We start from the raw sequence: 25,014 nt of genomic DNA on the forward strand, positions 1-25,014 counted from the left end.
TGATTGGTCAGTCTTGATTAGTTGTGAACTTTGACTCCCCACCCCCCCCGAACTCCACCGTCTCCTCTGCCCTCTCTTCTTTTCTCTTTGTTGTAACGTAACAATCTGTGTTTGTGTTTCACCTGCATTCACTATATGGCCATAATGACCGGGGAAATTTAATTGTTAAGGAATCACTCTTGGTTCCAATATTATTTCTGAAAAAAGGGGGTTTCACTTAATTTCGGTTGAAACAAGAAATGAAGGGTTTTATTTCGTATTCTTTTCCCTTTTGTTATTTTCAAAATATAGTCTCAAAAACGTGGTAGTGCATGCAGAAAAGCACTTGGGAATACCCCGAACGTTGATCCTTCAGCAGTATGGTTTGCGGATTCTGAGTTGGAACTGAAGTCTTGTATTTCTTTGCTGAATATTCCTTCTCATCCCATCCAAAAGGGAATTCAGAGTAGAATAGCAGAAAGTGAGGCTGGAGCAGGAGAGAGTGAGTTATGAGGAAAGACTGAGGTGGGATTTACAAAAGAATATACGGTAGTTAGGTGCTCAGGTCCCATTCCCTAACACAGGAGGACTAATAACTCACCTCTGGTTCAGCCAGTGCAGTTCTGTCCCGTTAGGACATCAGATCTCCATGCAGACCCTTTCACTTTCATAAGAGGAGACAAAGCGGGCAGTCTTTGTGATTCTTCAGAGCTAGGAAGCCCGTATTCGCAGTGACAAAATGAGCCAAATGAGATTTCAAAGGAATCTAGGGCAAAATTATCAGCTGATGTAATTGCTTTGACCTCAGAGGAGTTATACCACCAGAGAGTTTGGCCTCTAACATTCTCACTGCTGAACATTTTGCAGAGACTTTAAATAAGAAGTGCCATCTCTTTAAACAATGGACTGGTTATTTGGGGGGGGTGGGGATGGCCCAGCTGAAGGGCACATGTATCTCACTAGTGCTCCTCCATACCACTTAACCAGCTAGTGGAATCCTGTGAAATTTAGAGCTGCCCTTGCCTTGTTACATTTGAGGACTTAGCCTCAAGTCTAGCCTCAGTTCCAAGTGAAAATGTGTTTAGTGGATCTAAATGTAGTTCCTAATGGACATTTCTCCAAATTGCAAAACCACTGTACTATTTAACATAAAGGTAGTCTGGGCTGAAAAGCACCCAGTACTGGAATAGCAGGGTCAGCTACAGGTCAGGATTGAGGTGCACTTGCAAAGTTGTGCGGGGGCCCAGGACTGAAGTAGGTCAGGACTGAGATGCATTCATTGGCAGATCTGTGTGGATAGTCCAGGACTGAAATAGCAGGGGTGCTACAGGTCAGGTTTGAAGGTCATTGGTAGAGCTGTGTGAGGGGAACCCAAGACTGGAATAAGAGCATGTGCTTAAGTTGAGGATGGAGGCACGTTGGCAGAGCTGGGATGGTGGTGGAGCTGCAGGACAGAGTTGAGGTGCCTTGGCAGAGGTGGGTAAAAAAAAGGAACTTGCATAGTTCTGTTTCCTCTGTTTCCCAAGCACTAAAACTCACCCAACATTAAAGCCGTTCTCAGGGGGCTCTCATGCATTGTACATTCCAATGGGCCTTGCAAATCCTGGAGCCTTGTAATGTGCCCTTTGTTGTCTTGCAGGTTGGATGCCCTGCAGCGTATGAAGAGTATTAACCCTTTTCCCAAGTGCAGTATCCAAACTTGTAACTCTCTTTCTTTGCAACATATCATGGAGGAGGCGGAAGCGAAGGAGGAGAAGAAATGCTGGCGAAAAAGAGAGCCATCGTGGTTGTATCTTCTTTTTCTTTTTTAATTTTTGAATCAGTTTTGTTTGTTTCTTAACAAGAAAGAAAAAGACACAGTGATGTTGGAGAAAAGACAAACAGGTGCAGATATTTGCTGAGTCAGACTATGAAATGGTGGCTGCTGGAGAAGACTTTGAATTCCTCACAAGGAGAGAGGTGGGATTTTTGGAAGGAAAAACAAACCAACCTAGGATTGAGAGCTAGGACAGGTCATTCATGAGGATGAACCCTACCTTTTTAAAGCACTCATTTGCTGCTACAAGTTTCAAAGGAGGAACTAGGAAAGAGGATCCAAATGGATATAAACCAAAGCCAGTGGGATTGGACCAGGCGTGTATGTTTCACCTGGATAACGTTTTGTTTTAAAAGGGAAAGAGAAATTGATTTTTTTCCATATCTGGCTGGAAAAAAAAAATCAAAGGCTAAGCGCATGTTGGACTTATAGAAGAGATATATAAATACGTTTATATATATATATATATACACATATATATATATATATATATACACACACACATACACACACCATGGAGCAGGGCGGAGGGATGTGCCCCTCTCCTTGCTTGTCACTGGCACAGGGACATAGGATTTACTTCTTTCAAAGTCATATCATTCCTTAGAGTTTAGGGACCAAAGGACTACTGCTTTTTTAAAAATATATATAAATAAATTAATTTAACAAAAAAACAAAGAAAAAAGGTAGACGTATCACGTAACAGCTGCGAGCGTTTCAAAAAGAAACACAAATAGAGGGAAACTAGAAAGAGCTTTGTTTACCGTGTCGTGTGTTCCAGTGGCCCAGCGACTCCATAGGCTGTAGGAGCCCAAGGGACCAGAAAGCGGGGAAGTTTTTCCAAGTCTATGGAAAGTGAAATCGTGGCATTTCTGTCATGGCAACTTCTTCTCGCACCCCTGTCCCACCCCAGACAAAAACATAGAAATGAAGATTTTGGCTGGTAAGTAGAGCTGGTTGAAAGATCCAATTTTGCCTCCACCGAGAACATGGAAGAAATCATTCCATTTGAAATTGTTAAGGAAGATTTGGGTTTTGTCAAAGGAAAATTTTTAAAGAAAGCAAAGATGTTTGTTTCAAAGGAAAATTTTCATTTTGTTTTGAGTTCTTGAGAAATTGAAAATTCCATCCAGATTGGCCTGTTTTTCACTACACATTTCAATTTTGATTAAACTCCCTTTGTGACAAAAAACGATTTTGGCTGAGAAATGTCAACCAGCTCTACTGCTGAGACAATTATGAGAAACGTGTTGCAACCTTCACTAGCTCCTGAGATATATATGATCTCCTCGGCCTCTCCTTTACACTGTGTGCGAGATGTGAATTGGGGCCATAACGTTGTACATCCAAATCCAACTCTGTTACACCAGTGCATCCCTTGCTGAGGTCGCTGCATTACCTGGGCATAGCCGATCAGAATTTGGTTCATGGGTTGCAGATATATTAACATATGATACCTGATGCTTCAGCATAAGACTATATCAGACTGTGCCAAATATGTATGTGGAGCACACGTCCCCTCCAGGTGCTTACATGTTTCATTGTGAAAACAAAAGATTTTCTTTCCCACACACCCTTCACCACCTCTCAGATTTCCTATCAGCAGGGCAGATTTGCTCAAGGTCAGATATTTGCATCATGGTATAAATCTTCCCCGCCAGCTGATCTCACTGATCGCTGCATGCATCCAAAGGTAAAATTCAAGCCAGGAGAGGCAGTGCGGGAGGCTGTTATTAACTATAGTGGACCAGACTCTGCACTGATTTATATTCCCTGCAATCCCAGTGGAGTCAATTCGATTGTATGGGGCATCCATCAGTACAAAGTTTGGCCCATTGAGTTTAAACAAGGGCTGAATTCATCCCTGAGGTATCATATAATCATAGAAACGTAGGGCTGGAAGGGACCTCAAGACATTATCAAGTCCAGCTCTCCCTCATGAAAGCAAACCTTCATCTTTCCCCACCTCCAGGCCCAGAACAAAAAAACTAGCAACTTGGTCATATACAAAAAATAAAACAAGAGAGAGGGCAAACGTCTGAGAGACTAGCAGCCTCTGGGTGAGGTCAGATTTTTCATGTCATGGAGATTTATAGTCATAGCATGAAAACTTGACTGCACTGGAATCAGGTGTTTCGCCATTGACTTCAATGGGGTCAGGATTTCACCTGTGGATTGGAAAGCCAGAAGGGACTGCATAACTCAGTGATTCCTGCATCGAACACAATAATTTTGCAGAATGGTAGAAGCAGATATCCCCTGCCATCCATAAATATGTATATACCAGTGGGCTCACAATCACTCTTGTCTCACCCGTCCCTTTACTTCTTGTCTTTGATGTTCTCCAGGGTGGCTGAAGGTTTGCTCCCCTCCTCGCAACCATTGGAAAGGCCTTGCCTTCAAGTCTGAGAGGATGTGCAGTCATGGCCCTTTAAAACTCCCCGTCCTGCAGGGAGGGAATGTCCTTTTTGAGAGGAACTCATTGTTATTCAATGGAATTCACCCTGCAGAGCAGAAACCCCCAGATAGGATAGATGGGACCTTAAATGGGCCGGACTATATCTCCTGTGGGATCTTAAAGGAGCAGGCCTGTAGCACTTTGTTTTAAATTTCTTCACACATCTATCACTTCTCTTTTCTTAGTTTCTGTCACAACTCGTGTTTCCCATGGGCAGCAGGCTGTGCTTTCCCCAGTGCCTGAACCTGTCACCTTGCAAGCAGTTGGAAGGAAACATCATAAGGCTTACAAAAATAGAGGGGAGTGATTCAGGATCTAAAACCATGCCCCTGAATTGTGCTCCAGAGTCAACTCAAGGGAGAGGAGAGCATTTCTGAAGCCTCAAAATGAGCACCTTCCTCAGATGTCTCCATCCCTGACTCCACGATGCTTTCACACTCATAGTAACTATAAGCGTGCCAATGCATGGACCACCTTCTGTTCCCTGCAAGCATTACCCAGGAGCGTTACCTAGAAGAGTATTCCTTGACATGCAGTATTCCATCCATTGTCATTACCTATAGGGCTTGGACTTACAAGGAACTCTTTGATCCAGATCCACATAACCAACTGAAATGCCACAGGATCCATTATGCACCAGCCAAATGCTGGGTGTTGAAATGGTCACAGACCTGCTCAGTTTATACTACCAGTGCATTTACTTGGATTCACTGCTGCTCTGCTGGGCTAGGTTTATGGTTTAAGTAGGTGTTAATTATCATGCTGTGTATGGGAGATCCTGCTGCCTTTGACCTGTTTAGAACTAAATTAGACTCTATTTCAAACTAAAATTGTTTGCAGCTAGGCAGGAAGGAAGAGGGTATAAGGAATGGTGCTGTACACGCACTGCATGGTTAGAGCAGAGGACTGGGAGTTGGGACTCATGGCCTTTATTCCTGACATTGCTGCAGATTCATTGGATGGGATAAAAGCTCTGTTTAAAGTCACTGTCCTTGTTCTGCCTCAGTTTTAAAACAGGAGCAATAATAGTTCCCTAACTCACAAGACACATTGTGAGGCACGTTTAATCGATGTTTGCAAAGTGCTTTGAGATCTTTGCATGCAACGCACTGTAGAAGTGAAAAATATTATGTCTGTATAGCGGTCAGATACTGAATTGCCGGCCCTAAAGTACGTCACTCAGAGCCTTTCAAGAAAACCCTTCTACTCCAACAGTACTAACTAAACCAGGGGCTGATCCTATGCTATTGGAGCAGGATCCATCCATCCCATTGCAGCTTTGCCACTGACTTCAACATGTACTGAATCAGGCTCCCACCGCAGGCTGCCCCCTAGCCTCAGCCTGCTGTTTGCCCCGCTGAATGTACAAAGAAAAGAAGTAGCTGGCACCTGGCACCAGGCACGGCTCTCACAATGCTAGTAGGGGTAGAAAGAAGCCCATACTGTTGAGCATTCAGGGGACAAGGGAGCTGGTTGACTAAAGGTTTGTGGAAGCAATCTAACCAAAGAGCTTCTAAAGCAAGTATGTAGAGCCAGGCCACTCATAAAGCCTAGCTGTTGTTTAGTGCCAAATTCCATGCTACTGAGGGTAAATGTGGTCAGAAATTCTGTATTTCTAAGACTAGGGGTTGTCTCCAAACCCTCCTTGTTTTTTGCATCTCTCGAGCCATCTCCTGCCTTACAGTCCCAGGCTCTGAGAGTCATATTTGAGTCACAGCATTGATGAACATACACCAACATACTCCACAGCACTCGCACCTTCTTTAGCCTCTCTGGTGACTGCAGATACCCCACAAGGGAGGTGGGCTCTGTGTCTCTTGAGCAATATTAACCAAGGGCCAGATCCTGCTCTCAGCTGCACTGGTGTAACTTCACCCACATTTGTTCTTCAGTACCTAGTGACCAATCACTTTACAACATGACTTTTGTGGGTACTAGTTGGCCATGAATGGGTTGCCCAAAGCCACAAGGGGAGGAGAGGAGGTCCGAGATGGAATTTAGGAAATGTCCAGCCGAACAGAATGCAGGATGGACAAGGCATGTGAAGAGACTAGATGTGTCTAGTTGCCCTTCACAGCTCACATGCCCTGGTTTGGTCGCTTGGCCACTGGACTCCTTTTTCTGTGATTCATTGTTACATTTCCTAGTGGTTTAGAACAGAATGCTTTTGTAGAACGTTAGCATTTAACGTAGGATAACTCTCCATTTGAAAACAAAAAAAAAAAAGACAATCGACTTTAGTGATCATGTGAAAGTGACTTTTTTTTTAAAAAAAAATGAAAAAAAGCAACAACAACAAAAAATACATACAACGGGGGGCTCCAATCAGCAAGTGATACTCATAGTACAACTGAACAATGTGTTCCAGGCTCTACTTCAAACAGCAGACCTCTGTAGTGAATATGGGGCCTGTTAGGTGTGATAGCCCTGTTCCAGCTGCCTCGAGGAAAGTTAATGAGTGGCTCAGTCCTTGTTTCCATATAAGTGACCTGAGAAATTCAGTGACCTGCTCCCAGCTGCCTAGTATCAAAGGGTGGTATGCTGAGTGCCCCTCACTCTTTAGCTCATCCATGTCTCTTTCTGAAAGACTGAGATTTTGATGACTTAGCTCCAGGTATAACCTACATAAAGAAACTGCATTGCCCAGGGAAGCTACAGGCCTAAGTTTTAGAAGGCAATTTATGATCTATAATCACCTACTAAAAAAAAAAGAACGTCTTACACCAAGAACCAAGGTACAGTTGGCGGGAGATCTTGTTTATTCTTAATTTATAGTGTTATCATACAGAAATATGTGTTTCCTCTTAATGGTGAAGGGCAGTTGAAAACCTTGACTCATGCAAGAAATTCACTCAGTAGAAAGAGGCCCTGATTATCCTTCAGTTTGCAATTTGTGTTGTCATTACACCTGTTCAAAGTGAGTGTAGGACACTACCAGATCAGAATTGGTGCATCTTATATCCACTTGGTAGCAGTGAAAATAGCAACAAACGATGCAGGACAACAGAGAATTAGGTCCAGAGTCTTCTGACCCAACCATTAACTTAAACCGCCAAATTTTTGTGCTTCCTTTGTCAAATGATCCACTCCATTCCAACCGTTGGAAAAGTCTGTAAGTATTTCAAGACAGCATTCTCTTCCAGTTCCCATTTACTGCCATTTTGGTTTGGATTCGCTGCCCCAAAACGTTGGGGCCAAAAACCGATATGCAAGTAACTGAAGAAGTGATGGTGAAGGGAATAAAGGGAAGTTTTGCTGACGTCCCACTGTTGGGATCAAACTACAATGTAAAGCAAAGGGGTGGATGTGCTACAGATCCTGTTAAACCATACTTAGTATTACGGGTAAGAGAAGTAAAACTAGTCTGCTACTCCCTGCCTTAAAAACTGGTCCCTCAGTCTAGAGCAAGCAAAAACAAGACTTTCATAAGACTTTCCTGGTTATCTTACTGGCTTGGACAACACCAAATAGGCATTAAGATACCATAACGATTGGCACAGCGTAAGAACCTGAATAGAATAGAATAGAAATATGAGGGGGTAAGTGGAAAGCAATAAACAGGGAACCAATAGAACCGGGGGGTTTGGACAGTGGAAATGTAGGTCACTGAAATTGTACTGTACATCCCTGCCTCAGTGAGGACTTGGGAGAAGCCATGGGTTCATGTTGTTAGTATGCTTTGAGAGCAGGGAATGAAGGATGCGTTATACAAGGAAGAGATTAGTAGTATTCTAAGGTTACTTTAGTATTTCCTGATTCTCACAAATTCAACGGTCAATGGTTGGTCCCAAGACTCTTCTCTGTATCACAAAGTCCACACACTTTTGTAGACCTGGATGCTCTGACATGGTGGACAGTCCTGGCTTGAGATGCCAATTCACCCCCTCTTGTTCATAATTTCACCACTGGAGGAATGAAGGCTGGGATTTCCAAAGGAGGCTAAAAGAGGTAGGAGCCTAATTACCATTGACTTTTAATGGAAGTTGGGTACATAACCCCCTTTGGCTCCAGACTAAAAGAGCATTCTTAAAAGGCTTAGACAGAACAGGCAAGAGCCTGCTCATGTGATTTGCCTCTTGTTCCATTTCCCATAGTTGCATAAAAGAGAAAAGGAAACAACTGAGGCCGGTAACACTAGTGGGGGATAGTGGGCTCACAGAGTAGAGAATCTGGCAATGATCTAACCTCAGCCTTGTGCTGCCTTGGCACAGTATTCACTCTCCCACCACCTCTGAGTTTCAAAGGTCTAGTAGATTCACTAGCAGCAGAAGAAGCTAGACAAGACCATGACCTGGCCAGGCTCCATAGTACAAAGTGTCCATGGAACATATTTGTCCCAGTTATTTGGATGAGATTTTCTTTTTCAACAAACAGATTTTGCTCACCAGCCGCTGCCCACAAACCCTGTTGGGTGATAGCTGTTGCCAGATACAAGGGATGATATTCTCCACCTCCTGTCTTAATACATCTGCCAGGTCCCAGAGCATGTTGTGTTGTAACTGAAAAAACAATTGCTTCTTATTTCTTAAAGAGCTGACCACCTTCTTGCCCAGCATAAAATATTCACTAGAGTGTGTTAACTCATAAAAGGTTGAGTGATTGGTCCATTGCCTTATGCCTGTGGGCAGCCTTGGGCCAGATCCTCAACTGGTTTCAATATGTGTAGCTTCACTGAATTGAATTGAATTTGTTGGCTCCAACAGAGCTACATTGATTTACACCAGATGAGGATACGGCCTTGTGCATCTCTCCATTTCAAGCCTATTGTGATAATGACTTGAGCTGGCAAATTAACTGACCAAAAATGCAGAAATACCAACCGTTGCTTTCTTCTCGACAACACATGCAGTGACCAAGTGGACGTGTACCATCCCACCCACACGGAAATTCCAGCTGCAGAATTTCTTCTAGTTCCTACTGGTCCAACTGGACAATGACCAGCAGGGTTTGGAGCAGAACAAGGGACCTATTCATCTGCTTGTTCCTAGGGCTACTAGTTCATGGGGCTCCTGGCACTTCAGTTGAAGGATTCGGATTGTGCTTACTGGAACAGTTACCAGGGCAAAGGTGGCCGCATTTCAATGTGGTATGAAGTGATCTCTGAATAGATAGGGCTGATTCTGGAGTTCCCACTGGTGTACTGCCAGTGACGTCCCTTACTGTTACTGTCTCATTGTGATTTATCCAGGAGTGTGATCAGAATCAGGCACTATACATTTGTAAAGCACTTTGGAGTCCTTCACCATGAAAGGCACTAGTTCCAGGTACAAGGCTGACATTAACGATGGAAAGGCAGAGAGACAGTTTCAATTAGCTCATGGGCCTGGTTCATCCAGTCTCATTGCTGTACCACACATTGAACAGGGAGGGAGCATTCCTGATCTACGCCTGCACCCGTGTAGCACCATTATGGTGCCTACTCCTCCACCCCATTGGCATAGACTAAAAGTAACTACACTGAAGTCAACGGAATAACACTGATGTTCAACCAGTGTAAATGTGGGGAGAATCAGGCTCATAAAGGGTTAAACATAATATATATTATTAGTTGCGATTATCAATACATTTTAAGAGGCCCAATAAAGATGCCTATATCTGTGCATTCCTCTAACTTTGTGGAATCATAGAATCATAGGGTTGGAAGAGACCTCAGGAGGTCATCTAGTCCAACCCCCTGCTCAAAGCAGGACCAACCCCAACTAAATCATCCCAGCCAGGGCTTTGTCAAGCCGGGCCTTAAAAACCTCCAAGGATGGAGATTCCACCAACTCCCTAGGGAACCCATTCCAGTGCTTCACCACCCTCCTAGTGAAATAATATTTCCCAATATCCAACCTACACCTCCCCCACTGCAACTTGAGACCATTGCTCCTTGGTGTGTCATCTGCCACCACTGAGAACAGCCGAGCTCCATCCTCTTTGGAATCCCCCTTCAGATAGTTGAAGGCTGCTAGCAAATCCCCTCGCTCTTCTCTTCTGCAGACTAAACAAGCCCAGTACCCTCAGCCTCCCCTTGTAAGCCATGTGCCGCAGGACCCTGATCATTTTTGTTGCCCTCTACTGGACTCTCTCCAATTTGTCCACATCCCTTCTGTAGTGGGGGGACCAAAACTGGACGCAATACTCCAGGTGTGGCCTCACCAGTGCCGAATAAAGGGGAATAATCACTTCCCTGGATCTGCTGGCAATGCTCCTACTAATGCAGCCCAATACGCCATTACCCTTCTTGGCAGCAAGGGCACACTGCTGACTCATATCCAGCTTCTCATCCACTGTAATCCCCAGGTCCTTTTCTGCAGAACTGCTGCTGAGCCCGTTGGTCCCCAGCCTGTAGCGGTGGAGCTCAGAGGCATCAGTGGAACTAGCGCCTAAAGCACTGAGGCAGGGATGGGCAGGCTACAGATGGAGATGGACTGGGAGGGATACCAAAGGGGCAGATTTGCTTCTCTCTCTTCCCCGCAGCAGCGAGTGGTTGGGACCTTTTCCCCTCTTGCTGCTTGACTGCAAATAACCAGGGATGAGCCCAAGCAATCGGATCCACGTGGGCTCTTTGCCAAAGATCAGCAGTCCTAGGCCCAGCCCATCTCTATAAAACGTGAGTCTAAGTCACAAATGATGGAGCCAGCCCCTGTCTGTGCAGCAATAGCCAGGCTAAGAGCCTACACCCAGGGTAAGATCACAGGCCCCCAAGCAGCTTGTGACACAACTAGACTGCAATTAACAAAACGGCAGCATTTCAACACAGGACTGGGGCCAGGTTATTTTTCCGAGTGGGAGGTTTTCTCCTGGCTTCTGGAAAGGGCTGTATGACAGTGGGGCTGCGGCTCTGCTGTGTGTGCAGGAGTCTTTATTACTCTATCCTAGCCAATGCTCTAATATTGCCTTCATTTAGAAGTACAGTCACACATGCCTGAACTTTTATCCGTGAGCCTTGGCAGACTCCCTAAGGAACATGCTTGGGGGAAACAATCTGTCTGCGAGCCTCACAGTGGCTGTTGCAGGGCAGGCCCAGAATAGGTTTCTCAGCGGAGTGAGGGCAGGGATTTCGCTGTCTGATGTTATTATATGTTAAAGTCACAACTGACGTATGTGTGGACCCAGGCCTGGTCCCCAAAAGAGAGGGTCTGAGCCAGATGATCAAGAGCAGTCACCTGGGAAGGGCTTCAGCAGAAAGCTTTCTGATGAACGACAGTTATGAGTCATGAGTTCAGCTAATACTATAATTCAGCAGCAATCAAGGGGGACTATCTTGGACAGCCAAGGCACACAGAACTGAGAGCCAAGCTTCACTCGTCCACAGGGCATGTATGTCTCCAGCTGATGTAACATTTTCAGGCACGGGGAAGAAGCGAGGGAAAGTGACCCCTGTGCTGGCATATGAGCCCAGCCAGCCTGCTCCCAGACTCATTTTCAGCCTGCATACGCTCCCCATCAGCAGCGAGGCGCATCATGCTCTCCGGCTGCGCCATCGCCCTCAGCCGCAAGAGCAGTGGGATGAGACCGTCAGCTCACCGGTTCTGCAGAGCGCAAGCAGAGGCAAAGAGACAGCGTCCAGCGTGGAGGTGCCAGCCCCTCACCACTGGGTTTGCTCTCCCTAGTCAGGCATATACAAAGGAATTGGACAAACTGGCAGCCAACCCAGCACGGTGACCTCACAGTCTTGGGCAGCGGGGAGCACACACCAGGTGGCACGTTGTGTAGCTCGGCTTGTGGTGAAAGGCTGGGATGAGGGGCACAGGCACTGGCTCTTCCACAGACTCACTGGGTGGCCTTGGACACGTTATGCCACCTCCCAGGGACTCGGCTGCCCCACCTGGAGCATGAGGCTAATAATCAGGACCAAACTCATTGGGCTGGGAGGCTAAGTCCAGTCATGTCTGTAGCACTCTTGGAGACCCTCCCAGGAAAGGCAGCACCAACCTGTAAAGACCTCGTGTTACTGGGTGCTGAGCCGTGCACAAGGGCCAGTGCTGGTGAAGAGAGGGCGCCAGATAGCAGGTCATTTTGAGCTGTGACCCTAATGACTCATTGCAGGGCCTCTGGCTCCTCTAGGTTCATCCTCACACGAGTGTAACCCCCCAGGTTTTTGAGCCATGCAGCACAGACCCTAGCGAGAGCTAACCACCATAGAATCATAGAATATCAGGGTTGGAAGGGACCTCAGGAGGTCATCTAGTCCAACCCCCTGCTCAAAGCAGCCAGCAAACCTAGGGCCCATGTGGCAAGGGGAGGGTCCATTTTAAAGGCTATAGCGAGGGAGATGCAGAGAGATCAGGGCTGAAGGCCAACCAGAGGCCATGTGCTCTACAGGACAGTAGAGCCAGCTGCATCAGCAGTGCCAGCCCCATCCCCTTAGGGCAGGGATTTTGACTGGGCAATCCAGGTTGCTCCCCATCACTCACAAGGAGGACATGGCAGACTCCAGCAGAGGTAAGGGCCCTTCAGACGTGAGTACCTTCCCCGGGGCTATGCAGCGTGGCCCATGCTGGTTAAATGGGACTGCTGGCCAGTTGGGGCTGCACAGCAGTTTGAATGACTCCTGAGCCGCTCTTGCCAGCAAAGTCAGGTATCAGTAAAGGGACGGGTGTGAAATGTGTAGGGAGGGGGCAGGGCCCAAGCCACTGGTACATGTTACCCTGCAGGCCTGCAATGTCAAGCAACTGATCATTTTGGGTGCCCAAAGGGAGGCTGCTTCAAGGGAAGTTTCAGAGGAGTGGTGCTCAGCACTGTCTGAAAACCAGGCCCCCTTCGGGTCTCCAACCGGGCACCCAGGTCACTTTGGAAATCGCAGGCCTCAGTATACAGCAATACACATGCGTCAGCCTTTGGGATGCCGGCAAGTCCTGGCTGGCTTTCTCTAAGCAACCCCAAGGCTTTTTCTACATCTGGGGGTGGGGGGAGTGTTGGAAAGTGCACTGGGCCAGATCCTTCACTGGTACAAATCATCTCCATTGACTTCAACAGCCCTACCCTGATTTACACCAGACGAGGGTCTTCATGATTAGCATTGTGATAGCATTCCGCGGAGCCCGAGTCAGGGGCCAGGACCCCTCATGCCATGTGCTGTGCAACCACAGACCAAAAAGAGCTGGCCCTCTGCCCATGCAGGTACAAGCCAGGGATCGCACCGAGCAAGTCTTGCTGCCTCCCAGAACTCCTGTAACGAATGTCCCCTTTGCCTGAGAAACAGCCCAGCCCTAGAGCCAGTGCTGGGAGCTATCCTATGCCATGAGGAGATCTTCCTGCTGCAACAGGCTAGCTGTTCTCTTTGCCTCTGCTTACCCTGACTGCCAACTAGCCACAGCGACTGTCAGTCATAACGCATCATTTTAATTATATTGTTAACTGCTTTATAAATCATGGTTTTAAAATACAAGTGATTTCAGTGGGTTTGTGCAACGAAGGACAGTTTGGAATTCCTGATCCAAGACCACTGCTGGGCCAAGGGGAACAGAATTCTTCTCTCTTTGTTTTTGGCTTGAATTATCTGTAGGGTTCTGAGGGAGTGGTGGGCAGGGTAATTTCTCCTCCTCCGTACATTGAAATCCTTACACATGAGCCTAGTGAGGAGAACAAGCCCCCTCACCAAGTCGGTTCTCTTGGTGACCAGAGGCCGATGACTCGGAGGGAACCAGAATTACAGAGGCAGGCAGCTACTGAGGTGCAGAGAATTGATGGCTCAAATGTCCTGGAGCTCTGGGCCTGGGGTGGAGGCTTGCCAGTCCGAATCCCAAAGAACCTCCTGCAGATATTGCACCTTGGCTGCCTTTTTGGGTCTGGATGGGGGGTGGGGGGTAATTGGTGCACAATCCCTGGGAGCTTGGTTAAAGACGTGTGTTGTCATGAGCGAGCGGAGGAAAGGCTTGGTCTGCTTTGCTATCTCCCCACCCTGGCAGAGCTGAGCTCACACGCGGTTGTAGGGACGTGGCCCTGTCCCAGCAGCTCTTCTATTCTCACCCTTCTTCTTCCCGGCGACCCAGCCCCGCATGTACATTGACACAAACCCAGCAGTGACTGCCGTCTCTAAGGGCTAACTTTCTGCTGCCAAGGTCTATTGCTACTTTGAAGGACCAGGGCAACCACAGGAGAATTCTCAATATAAAGCTACCTCGGACATAAAGGCTGCTATCTCCCAGCCCCATCTTCCACTGACTCACCCTCTGTGCCCCCCTCGCTGCAGCATGGACCCTCCCTGCTTCCTGCCAGCTCTTGGGAATAGAAGCCATTAAGGAGCATTGGCCTTCCATTCAAAAGTTACTTCTGTCCCAGCCCACCTCCCTCCAAGCTGGGAAGCCTCTTCGGAGACCAGGGGACCCAACCAGCCAGTACCTTTGTGCAGTTCTTCCCTTTAACAGCAGATCTGGAATTCCTGGCGCTTTGTCCCCTAGCCCAACATCTGTGTCCAGGAGAGGGCTGGAGGCCCACTGGGAGGACCATGTGGGCCAAGGCAATGGTTCCACCAGGTTTGATGAGCCAGTCAGAGCCATGCTAAGCTTGTCTATAGTGGAAGACGCTCTTCGCACAATGCGTTCCTGCACCCTGTTCTCACTCCCTAGTTGTCTCCTGGTCCCACTCCATTGCAGTGTGGATTGGGGGGACAGGGGAGAAGAGGAGTTGTAGCTCAGGGGATCACAGACAGCTGCCATCCCAGGAGACCAGCACCAGCTCAGGAGCCCTCCCAAACCCCACCATGACTAGAAATGGCATCCCCCGGTGAAATACTGAGATCCCCCACACATACACAAACACACACACACCCTCCCTCCCCCATCCTCTTTTCCCCCTCCCCTTCAGCCTTTCCCAGCTGTTGCCAATTCCCAGCTGGTTTAGTGCCGACACCCTTTGCTGCATGGACTCCTTCTGCTATCGCACCCATTGTCTGTCGTTCCTACCCCCACCCTAGAGCACAGCCACTGGAGTGCTGGGCTGAGTCCTCCCAACTGAGCACTTTTTCTGATGCCTCAGGCTTGGGGCGGGAAGGCTGGGGATTCCCTGGCTGAAAAGCAACACCTGAATCCTGCCTTGTGAAGGGAACCAGGAAATGGGCAGGGGAGACAGTCCATCCTTCTGGCCATATCACACTTCAAGGCACCAGGCCTGCTAGCAAATGCTTTTCAGTGGTCCAATTCCTCACCCCATCCATGCCCGGGGAAGCTTGGTGAAAAGCTCCTGACCCATAATGACCTACCTTCCTTCTTAGGAACAAAGCTCCAAGGTAGAGTCACCTGGCGCTCCGGCTTGCTACACACCCAGCCCTCATCTGGCTTTGGCAGGGTCTAAGTGGGCCTTCTGGGCTGACAAAAACACATAGACCCCCCCCCGGCCCCCGCAGGCAGGCCAAAGAGAACAGAAAACGTTGCCCCCGGCCTGCTGGGATAGAGGTTTCTTTCACGCCCACCTTGTCGCTCAACTAACCCTTTTTTAAAATCTTTTCCCTCTCCACCCTCTTCCTTTCCCATGATTCTAAGCAGAGCACTCGGCTCCAAGGAGTGGGGTGGGGAAACAGACCACAACAGGCTTTGAGATTCCAGTTGAGTCCAATTATTTTGAATGAGTCTCATTTTGATGTCCTTGTAGCATAAGCCAGATGAATGGATGGTAACTCTGTAGCTCTGTAGTTAATGATATGCTGCTTAGACTGAAATAAAGCACAGTCCAGTGGGGTTTTGCCTGGTTGTTTCATGTGGGGGTCTCTTATTAATCTGTGTGTCTTCATCCATCTGCAGGACACAGCTGGCCCTGGGCCCTGGTGCCACTGGCATTAAAGCCCTGGGTTGTTTCTCATGGTCACGATGCCCCAAGCCAGAGCTAGCCATTTGCTCTCCTAATTTCATTTGTCCTGTATGTCCCACATGGCAGTGTTGATGCTTTCTGCTCCACTCCAGGTCTGTCATGGAGCATTCCAAGTCAGCAGCTGCAAAGGGCAGGTTCTGATTTATTGGGACAGGGAGACGCAAGGGGATGGAAACAAGATCCCAGGTCTTTCCAGGACAGCTCTCCCCGCTTCCAAGCAGCTGCAGTCACTCCAGCCAGCGGGCTCTCTCTCCCCACACACCGCATGGCTCCGAGCTGATGGCAGGAGCACTGGTCTCTCCCCAAGCGAGGCCATGTTTTCTTCTTCAGTAAGCCTGGCAACGGGGCCTTTTCTAGGGAGCGGCTGTTGGGGCAGGGTGGTGCCTTGGGGTGGCCTGAGTTTTCCAGACTGGCCTCTGCGTTTGGAACCCTCCATTTTGGCGGGGCCGGGGGTGTAGACCAGGGGTGGGCAAACTTTTTGGCCCGAGGGCCACATCGGGGTTACGAAACGGTATGGAGGGCCGGGTAGGGAGGGCTGTGCCCCCCAAAACAGCCTGGCCCCTGCCCCCTCCCACTTCCCCTGACTGCCTCCCTCAGAGTCCCCAACCCACCCGCTCCTTGTCCCCTGACTGCCTCCTGCCGGGACCTCCCCCCCCGCTGTCCCCCCTTGGACCCCACCCCCTTCCTCCCCCCGCCCCGCTCCCTGACCCTGACTGCCCCGACCCCTATCCACACCCCCACCCCCTGATAGGCCCCCCGGGACTCCCACGCCCTATTCAACCTCCCCTTTCCCCGTCCCCTGACCGCCCCACCCCCGAACCTCCACCCCATGCAACCGCCCCCCTGACTGCCTCCCAGGACCCCCTGCCGCTTATCCAACCCCCCTGCTCCCTGCCCCTTACCATGCCGCTCAGAGTGGCAGGACTGGCTTATTAGAAAGGTGGGAGGTGGGCGGGCGCAAGCCGCCCTGCCTGGCAGGAGCGGCTGGCCAGAGTGGTCCCCGCGCAGCGGTGTGGCTGCGGGGGAGGGGCTGGGGCGAGCCTCCCCGGCCGGGAGCTCAGGGGCCAGGCAGGACAGTCCCGCAGGCCGTAGTTTGCCCACCTCTGCCTTAGTGGCTGCTGCTGCACCGTTCACTCTGTACTGCTGCCCGCTGCCACCACTGCGCTGCCGGGCCCTGCGCTGTCAGCCGCTCCACAGCCACCGACTCCACCACTGCCCTCTAGTGCAACCTCTGGGATGTTCTGAGGTCCCACCGCTTAGCACAGCTCTCAGTGATTTCAACAGTTAGTGGGGGAGCCTCACTGCAGACTGGCAGTTTTTTTCACCAGAGATACTGTCCCCATAGCAGGCCTAAAGCTTAGCACTTAGACCTGACTAACACTGATTTCAGATTCAGTGATCCACAAGAGCTTCTCAATTAAATCTTAATCAGCTCTATTATTAAACAAGAAAAAATCAAATAGCAGATAGGACCCGTAAAGTAAAGTAAAGTAAGTGCGTGCATGCGTACTCCCTGCCTCATCTCCACTGGCCTCTGGCACCCCTATCCCCTGCTTAGCAAGTGCAGTTCAGTTGGGGGTGAACCTCTAATTCAGGACATGCCAAGCTCAGTTCTGCTCCCCTTGATTCACACAAGAATAACAACCCCTGAACCCAATGACAAAGGGACTTGCCATCCAACCCCAGCCAAAAGTGATCATTTGGGCCAAGCGGCTCCATCATGCTGCGCACCTAGGCAGAGTGGGCGTGTCTATGCATACAAGGGCGGTTCCTGAGGTCTTCTCCCCCAGCTCATCACTAGATGTCAGGAGAAAGCTCATTCAGACCCTGCTTACAGAGAGAAATGCTGAGAGTACATTCATAGGATGAAAATGCAGGACAGCAGCTTAGCCTTTTAGTGAATGGCTCAGTTCTAAGAGCAAGGACTGTGCTGTGATTGGTCCCTGCAGTTCTTCACAAACCAGCTCCACACTGCCCACAAAACCTTACTGCAGGGGAGGGGCTTTCCAAGGGCACATTTGGCCTACCCTGATCACAATCTGTCCCTGCAATATCATACTCTTCTGAGTCTTTGTGCAGTGGGGAGCAGGGCCGGCTCCAGGCACTAGTGTTCCAAGCAGGTGCTTGGGGCGGCAGTTCCTCCGGCCACGGTGGCAATTCAGCAGCAGCTCCTCTGTGCCACCTGCCGTGGCGGTATATCGGCGGCAACTTCTTCCTTTTGCCGTCCGCGGCGGCAGGTTTTTTCACTGCTTGGGGCGGCCAAAACTGTAGAGCCGTCCCTGGCGGGGAGGAACAAGCTTGGATTTCAAAAGCAAAGTCAGCCCCAAAACAAGATCAATATTTCCTTCCATGGTCACCCTCTCTTTGTGGAGTGGGTCAACAGTCACTGCAAGGCTCCTTCCCCCCATTCATTTGTCACCATCCCTTCCTGTAAAGAACCAGCCCCTGGGCTTCAGTAGCACCCGAGGGAGTGGGATGATGGGACTCAGCTTTCTAGAGCAGTTCTGGATATGTTGCTAGGATGAGAGCTGCCAATCCGCCCCCACCTCTTCCCCCCAGACCCCGCCCTCCCCGCTCGCTCATCTCCACCCCTCCCCCCGTCGCTCATCCTTACAGCCGGTAAAAAGTGAAAGGGCATAGCCTTCCCACTTTTAAAGGGGGGGAGGAGGCATGGCCACCTGCGCCCTGCCCCCCCATTCTGGTGCCCCTGGACACTGCCACTGTTGTTTTGGAAGCCATGCTTCTCTTTCAGGCAGCTTCCCTAGAGATACAGAATGCTCCGTGTACCTGTTCAAGCCAAAACCCCTGCTTATTAAAGGTCTTCCAAGAGGAAATCCAAGCTGACGACTATTTTAGTGGAGTCACAGGGCGATATGTATATATATTTTCCCAGGTTAAAAACTACATTAACAAGTTCAGGTTGAGAGCAGGGCTGGGCAGGAATGTTTTTTCCCATTCTACAAGAGTTTTCAAGATTTCTGAAAATTTTCCCCAACCCAAATCAGGACGAAAGTCAAAACCCTTGAAATTTTTCACAAACTGCCAAATAAAAAAAAATTGTTACAATAATTCTGAAATATTTTGTTTGATTTTGCCTTTTTAACCTTTTTTTGGGGTATAAATTCAGTTAAATGGCTAACTGAAAATTCATTTTGAACCCAAAAAAACCCTGAAAGTTTTAATTCTGAACATTTCAAAACTTTTTTTTTTGCAACTTTTTTTCAAGTCAGGGTCGGGGGGTTGGCTACATTTCTTAAAGGGCTCATTTTTAATTAATTTTAATTTCTAAACTATTTAACAGATTTGTTTGTAAATTCTCAGAAAATTCAGCCTGTACTCAAAGAGTAAGTGGTGCGATGGGGGGACAACATGTAGCATCCTCCCTGCTTCAAATGCAAAACAACTCAGCCCTAACTATGCAGATGCTACTGATGCCTCCATTATCTTCCTAGAAGTTGTCCTTTGGGATGTACATTTCGATGTAGGCCTGACAGACAGAGTTCTGGTTTTTAGTTTGTACTTTTTCTATCTCCTTTAATTGGTGTTGGATCAGATTAGCAACAGGTACCAAAACTGTCCAACAGAAATGGAAACATGCACAAGGTGTGAGCAGTCCACCAATGTCCCAAGCATTACAGCAGGGGCTCCCACTGCTTCTGCCACTGGGGGGGCGAGGGCCAGCAGTTTCATGAGCAAGCAGCATCACAGAATCATAGAATCATCTAGTCCAACCCTCTGCTCAAAGCAGGACCAATCCCCAACTAAATCATCCCAGCCAGGGCTTGTCAAGCCGGGCCTTAAAAACCTCTAAGGAAGGCGATTCCACCACCTTCCTAGGTAACCCATTCCAGTGCTTCACCACCCTCCTAGTGAAAAAGTTTTTTCTAATATCCAACCTAAACCTCCCCCACTGCAACTTGAGACCATTACTCCTTGTTCTGTCATCTGCTTCCACTGAGAACAGTCTAGATCCATCCTCTTTGGAACCCCCTTTCAGGTAGTTGAAAGCAGCTATCAAATCCCCCCTCATTCTTCTCTTCTGCAGATTAAATAATCCCAGTTCCCTCATCCTCTTCTCATAAGTCGTGCTCCAGCCCCCTAATCATTTTTCTTGCCCTACACTGGACTCTTTCCAATTTTTCCACATCCTTCATGCAGTGTGGGGCCCAAAACTGGACACAGTACTCCAGATGAGGCCTCACCAATGCCGAGTAGAGGGGAATGATCACATCCCTCGATCTGCTGGCAATGCTCCTACTTATACAGCCCAAAATACCGTTAGCCTTCTTGGCAACAAGAGCACACTGTTGACTCATAGCCAGCTTCTCATCCACTGTAACCCCTAGGTCCTTTTCTGCAGAACTGCTGCCTAGCCACTCGGTCCCTAGTCTGTAGCAGTGCATGGGATTCTTCCATCCTAAGTGCAGGACTCTGCACTTGTCCTTGTTGAACCTCATCAGATTTCTTTTGGCCCAATCCTCTAATTTGTCTAGGTCCCTCTGTATCCTATCCCTACCCTCCAGTGTATTTACCACTCCTCCCAGTTTAGTGTCATCTGCAAACTTGCTGAGGGTGCAATCCACACCATCCTCCCGACCATTAATGAAGATATTGAACAAAACCGGCCCCAGGACCGACCCTTGGGGCACTCCGCTTGATACTGTCTGCCAACTAGACATCACCCCTGGAGCTGCCCTGTGTCTGCCCTGGCTGGGCACCACCCCCACACGGCAGGAAGGCGCAGGTGGGAATCCAATGCATCCAGCAATGAAGATGGCTCCTTCCAGCCAGGGGGGAGCAAGAAGCTGGAACTGCGGTGTCCAGCCGATACAGAGTCTGCCAGTCCAGGTGGATGTTATCCTCTCCCCTGGGTCAGATCAGCCACTCCTCGGGGGGCAGTTGGAGGTTAGTATCCATCACCGCCCGAGCACCCACCTGGGCATGTGCACACACATGTAGTAGCGTGGGGGGGGGGGGGGCAGGCAGAAATGTGTAGGAGCAGGGGCTAAAGCTTCAGCAAGTGCCTACGGTCAAACCTGACTTTAAGGGGTTGGCTACACTGAAGCCTTAGCCCCTGCTCCTACACATTTCTGCCTCCCCCCCCACACACACGCTACTACATGTGTGTGCACATGCCCGTGGCCACCCCCCCCAAGCATGTGCTTACTTAGGGCGAGTCTACACTGGGAACATTAAAGTGCTGCCTTGTGTAGTCATGGCAGAGCGCTGGCAGAGAGCTCTCCCAGCACTCTAAAAAAAACCACCTCCACGAGGGGCACGGCTCCCAGCGCCCGGGCACTGTCTACACTGGCGCTTGACAGCGCTGAAACTTGCTGTACTCGGGGGGGGGGGGGTTCACACCCCTAAGCGAGAAAATTGCAGTGCTGTAAAGTGCCCGTGTAGACAAGCCCTTATACTTTGAAGCCATGCATGCTTGGATGGGTGTAAGAACCCAGGCTCTGCTTCAGCTTGGGCTGCAACCCACCCACTCTGCAGTGAGGACGCAGGCAAAATCAGTGGAGTGATCACACTGTCACAGTGCCCCCAGGGCAGCCGGTTCTCCTGGAAATGGCAGGGAAAGGACCCTGGAGCGGTACAGCACAGAGACCCCTGGGACATGCCCCTGACACACATGGGCCAGAGCAGAAACTGAGGCCACACTAAGTCAGGGAGGGGTTGCTGTGGGAATGCTCAGCCAGATGAGGCTAACCCAGCGGCAGAGCAGCCGGACCATAGGCGCCGACTCCGTGGGTGCTCCGGGGCTCAAGCACCAACGGGGGAAAAAAGAGTGGGAGCTCAAGTCAGCACCCAGGAATCAGAGCTTGAGTGTGAAATGTGATGAGTTCTATGCTGCTCACACCTTCTGCCCTTGGGGCAGGGAGTTTGTCTATAACCAGGGGCAGGGTGATTAAGATAACAAAAGGCTTGTCATTAAATGAAATTAAGGATTGTTAGATTATCCTCAGGTTTCAGAGTAGCAGCCATGTTCGTCTGTATCCGCAAAAAGAAAAGGAGGACTTGTGGCACCTTAGAGACTAACACATTTATTTAAGCATAAGCTTTCATGAGCTACAGCTCACTTCATTGGATGCCTTCCTTGTTTTAGAGGAAGGAGCATGGGCAGAGACTTGAGTGTTTCCATATCGGTGGATGGAGATACGGTTGGGTTGGGGGCTGGCTGGAGGAGCCCAACCACAGATAACCTTGCGAGCTGCTTAACCTTTTTGGGTGATGGGAGGTGCATTGATTCCAGGGATGGAGAACTCTGCTGGGGACTCCCACCCCTTCATAAACACTCTAGGAATGGGAGCTCCCATTCGAGCGCTGCGTGGGGGGTTTCTTTAGACAGCACCGCTGCTCGCTATTGCTCTACGGTGCATGACGGTGAGCAAAGGGTTTGGGGCGGCTGAGAGTTGGTCTGCATCTCGCTAAGGAGCCTTGGTGCCTGTTCCAGCACATGAGGCTGATTGTGCGATGCCTGAAGGGCCAGGGGGAAACATAACCACCATTTCCACTACAGCCTTCAGCTGGTGATTCTTGAAGGCTGGTAGGGTAGGTGGTGTGGAAGGAGCCATGTTCCCTCAAGCAAAGGATGCTGTAGGGTACAGGTGGCCAAAGAGCAGCCTGCATGTGTCGCACCACTGTGCCCATCTGAGTGGCAGTGAAGTGAAGTGAGCTGTAGCTCACGAAAGCTTATGCTCAAATAAATTTGTTAGTCTCTAAGGTGCCACAAGTTCTCCTTTTTTAGATTACCCTGAAAGCATTCCCAGGCACTCCATTTAAAAGATAGGAAACAAAAGGTAGGAATAAATGGTCCATTTTCAGAATGGAGAGAAGTAAATAGTGGTGTTCTCCACCACCATCACTTGGCCCTGAAGGGCTTATACTGGTCTGGGACGAGCGCTGTTCAACAGATTCATAAATCATCTGCAAAAAGGGGAAACAGTGAGGTGGCAAAGTTTGCAGATGATACAGAATTATTCAAGGTAGTTAAGTCCAAACCAGACTGCAAAGAGTTACAAAGGGATCTCACAAAACTGGGTGACTTGGCAACAGAATGGCAGATGAAATTCAATGTTAAATGCAAAGCAATGCACATGACAAAATATAATCCCAACAATACACATAAAATGATGGTGCCTAAATAAGCTGTTACCCATCAAGAAAGAGATCTTGGAGTCATTTGTGGTACTCTGGAAGAGCTATGTTTCCAGAGCTCTGCAAATTCATAAGAATCCTTCTCACTGTGCCTGTATCACCCCGAATTGTAGCATGCTCATTCTCCTGCTTCAAAAGATTTAAAAATTCTCTCCAGTCATCAGTGAGACACACACAACTGAATAATATAGCTGTCCTTAACATGCATCAAAATAATACCAGGGAACCTAGATGTAAATAAGATTGCTGAGAGTTTCATCCAGAAAACTACAGTGAGACATTATGTCTTTAAAGTGGGACGTTCGTGAAGACAACTTGTGATTGCAATGATCTTAATATACTGTAATTCATGATAATGTAATTATGTAGTTCATATCAATTTAATCATTATTAAAATAGTAAAGATACCAGTGATAGACATATTCAATAACTAGAATATGAAAGAAGTATATAAATATGCTGAAAATAGCCTCCCCGCAAAACTGGCAGAGTGCCCCCCCAAACACACACACCTCTTCAAAAGCACCCACCAGCAAAAACAAAAGTCAGCACCTATGAGCCGGATCCCTAGTGCGTGATGTGACTAGTGCCAGTGAATTTAATGGGACAGTTCAAGTGCTTAAAGCTTCACACGCCGGCTGAACTGGGACCCTAGGGAAGGCCTGGGAACAGGGCTGTGCGTTTGCCTAAGGTGGGGCAGGGGCTGAAGCTCTGGGACTTGCTGATGCTGCCAGGAGTTGATTAGTTTGGCGGCCCGTGCGATGGGTGCATGTTAGAGCTTTGCAGACGAAAGCCATTCTTCCTCTCCTAGCCTGCAGGGCCATGCCAGCTCTGGAGAGGCCTTCCCACCGGGGGCATCCTTGCCAGAGCAGGCAGCCCTCACTCAGTGCTGGTGGGCCTGAGTGGAAGAGTCCAGCTCGATGCTGCCCCAGTGCCTCTGCTTCTTGTGTCCGTCTCAACACCAGGGCAAAGCAGGGGCAAGCAGTCAATACTCAGATTTGGGAGCAGCCAATGCCCACTCTGCACGGACGTCAGTGGGGAAGCTGGCTGGTGGGGCTTGCAGTTATGGCCCTTGCCGAAGTCACTGCAGGGTTTGTAAAGGGAACACATTCTGTAGCAAAGCCACCGAGCAAAGAGAGCTCCTGAGGCACCATTGCAGAGCCGCCTTGCGCTCCCATCAAAGTGCCTGGCTGCACTACCAGGGCACAGGTATCCCCTGGCGATTGCTCGGCCACTCTCCAAGCAGCACGGCCTGGGGCTTAGAGTCTCTGATGCTGGTGCTGCTGATATGGCTGGCACACGATCAGTGGCACTTTCCTCAATCATGACTGCCCCCTGGGAGGCTGACAGAGTCTGGCTGAATAACAAACAGCTCAGCCTTCCTGGCTATTCTTGGTGCCCCTTGGGCAGAGAGCTGGGCTCACAGCTTATCATAACTTGTGGCTGGCGCTGCTGTGCCACGGAAGTCTCACTGCACTGTCCCAGTAAGGCTCTGGTGAATGGATGAGCCACCGAGCAATGCCACTGAACCTACTGCAGCTGTTCCCCCGATCAGACCAATCGGCACCGCACCACCCTGCTACTTACAGTGACACAACCAGCCCCTGGGTTCAAACGCCAGTGTAACCACCCCCGCTGCACTTCAGAAGCACAGGAGCTTCCACGCTGAAGCTCAGCCTGCTACCACTGGAACTAAACCAGCAAAGCCACTAACTGGCTGCAGTAGTAGGCTGTTACCTCTGTATGGCCCAACCACTCATGGTGGCCACAACATTCACATCAGAGGCCCATTCACAAAGGCAGAGTCGGG

At 49.2% G+C, this 25,014-nt stretch overlaps 1 protein-coding gene across 10 annotated transcripts in view; it reads left to right on the top strand.

Moving 5' to 3' along the window:
• The window catches only part of CELF6 (CUGBP Elav-like family member 6), a 221,179-nt gene extending 214,631 nt beyond the window's left edge, over positions 1-6,548 (top strand). For all 10 annotated transcript variants that reach the window (XR_006284351.1, XR_005227167.2, XR_005227166.2 and 7 more), the window contains one exon: positions 1,619-6,548. Coding sequence is in view for 1 of the 10 variants with exons in the window: in XM_037911419.2 (XP_037767347.2) it covers positions 1,619-1,641 (23 nt within the window). In the remaining 9 variants the exon portion in view is untranslated. The remainder of the gene's footprint in view (positions 1-1,618) is intronic.
• The last annotated feature ends 18,466 nt before the right edge of the window (positions 6,549-25,014 follow it).

Source organism: Chelonia mydas, chromosome 10, assembly GCF_015237465.2.
Source record: "Chelonia mydas isolate rCheMyd1 chromosome 10, rCheMyd1.pri.v2, whole genome shotgun sequence".
Taxonomy (NCBI): Eukaryota; Metazoa; Chordata; order Testudines; family Cheloniidae; genus Chelonia; species Chelonia mydas.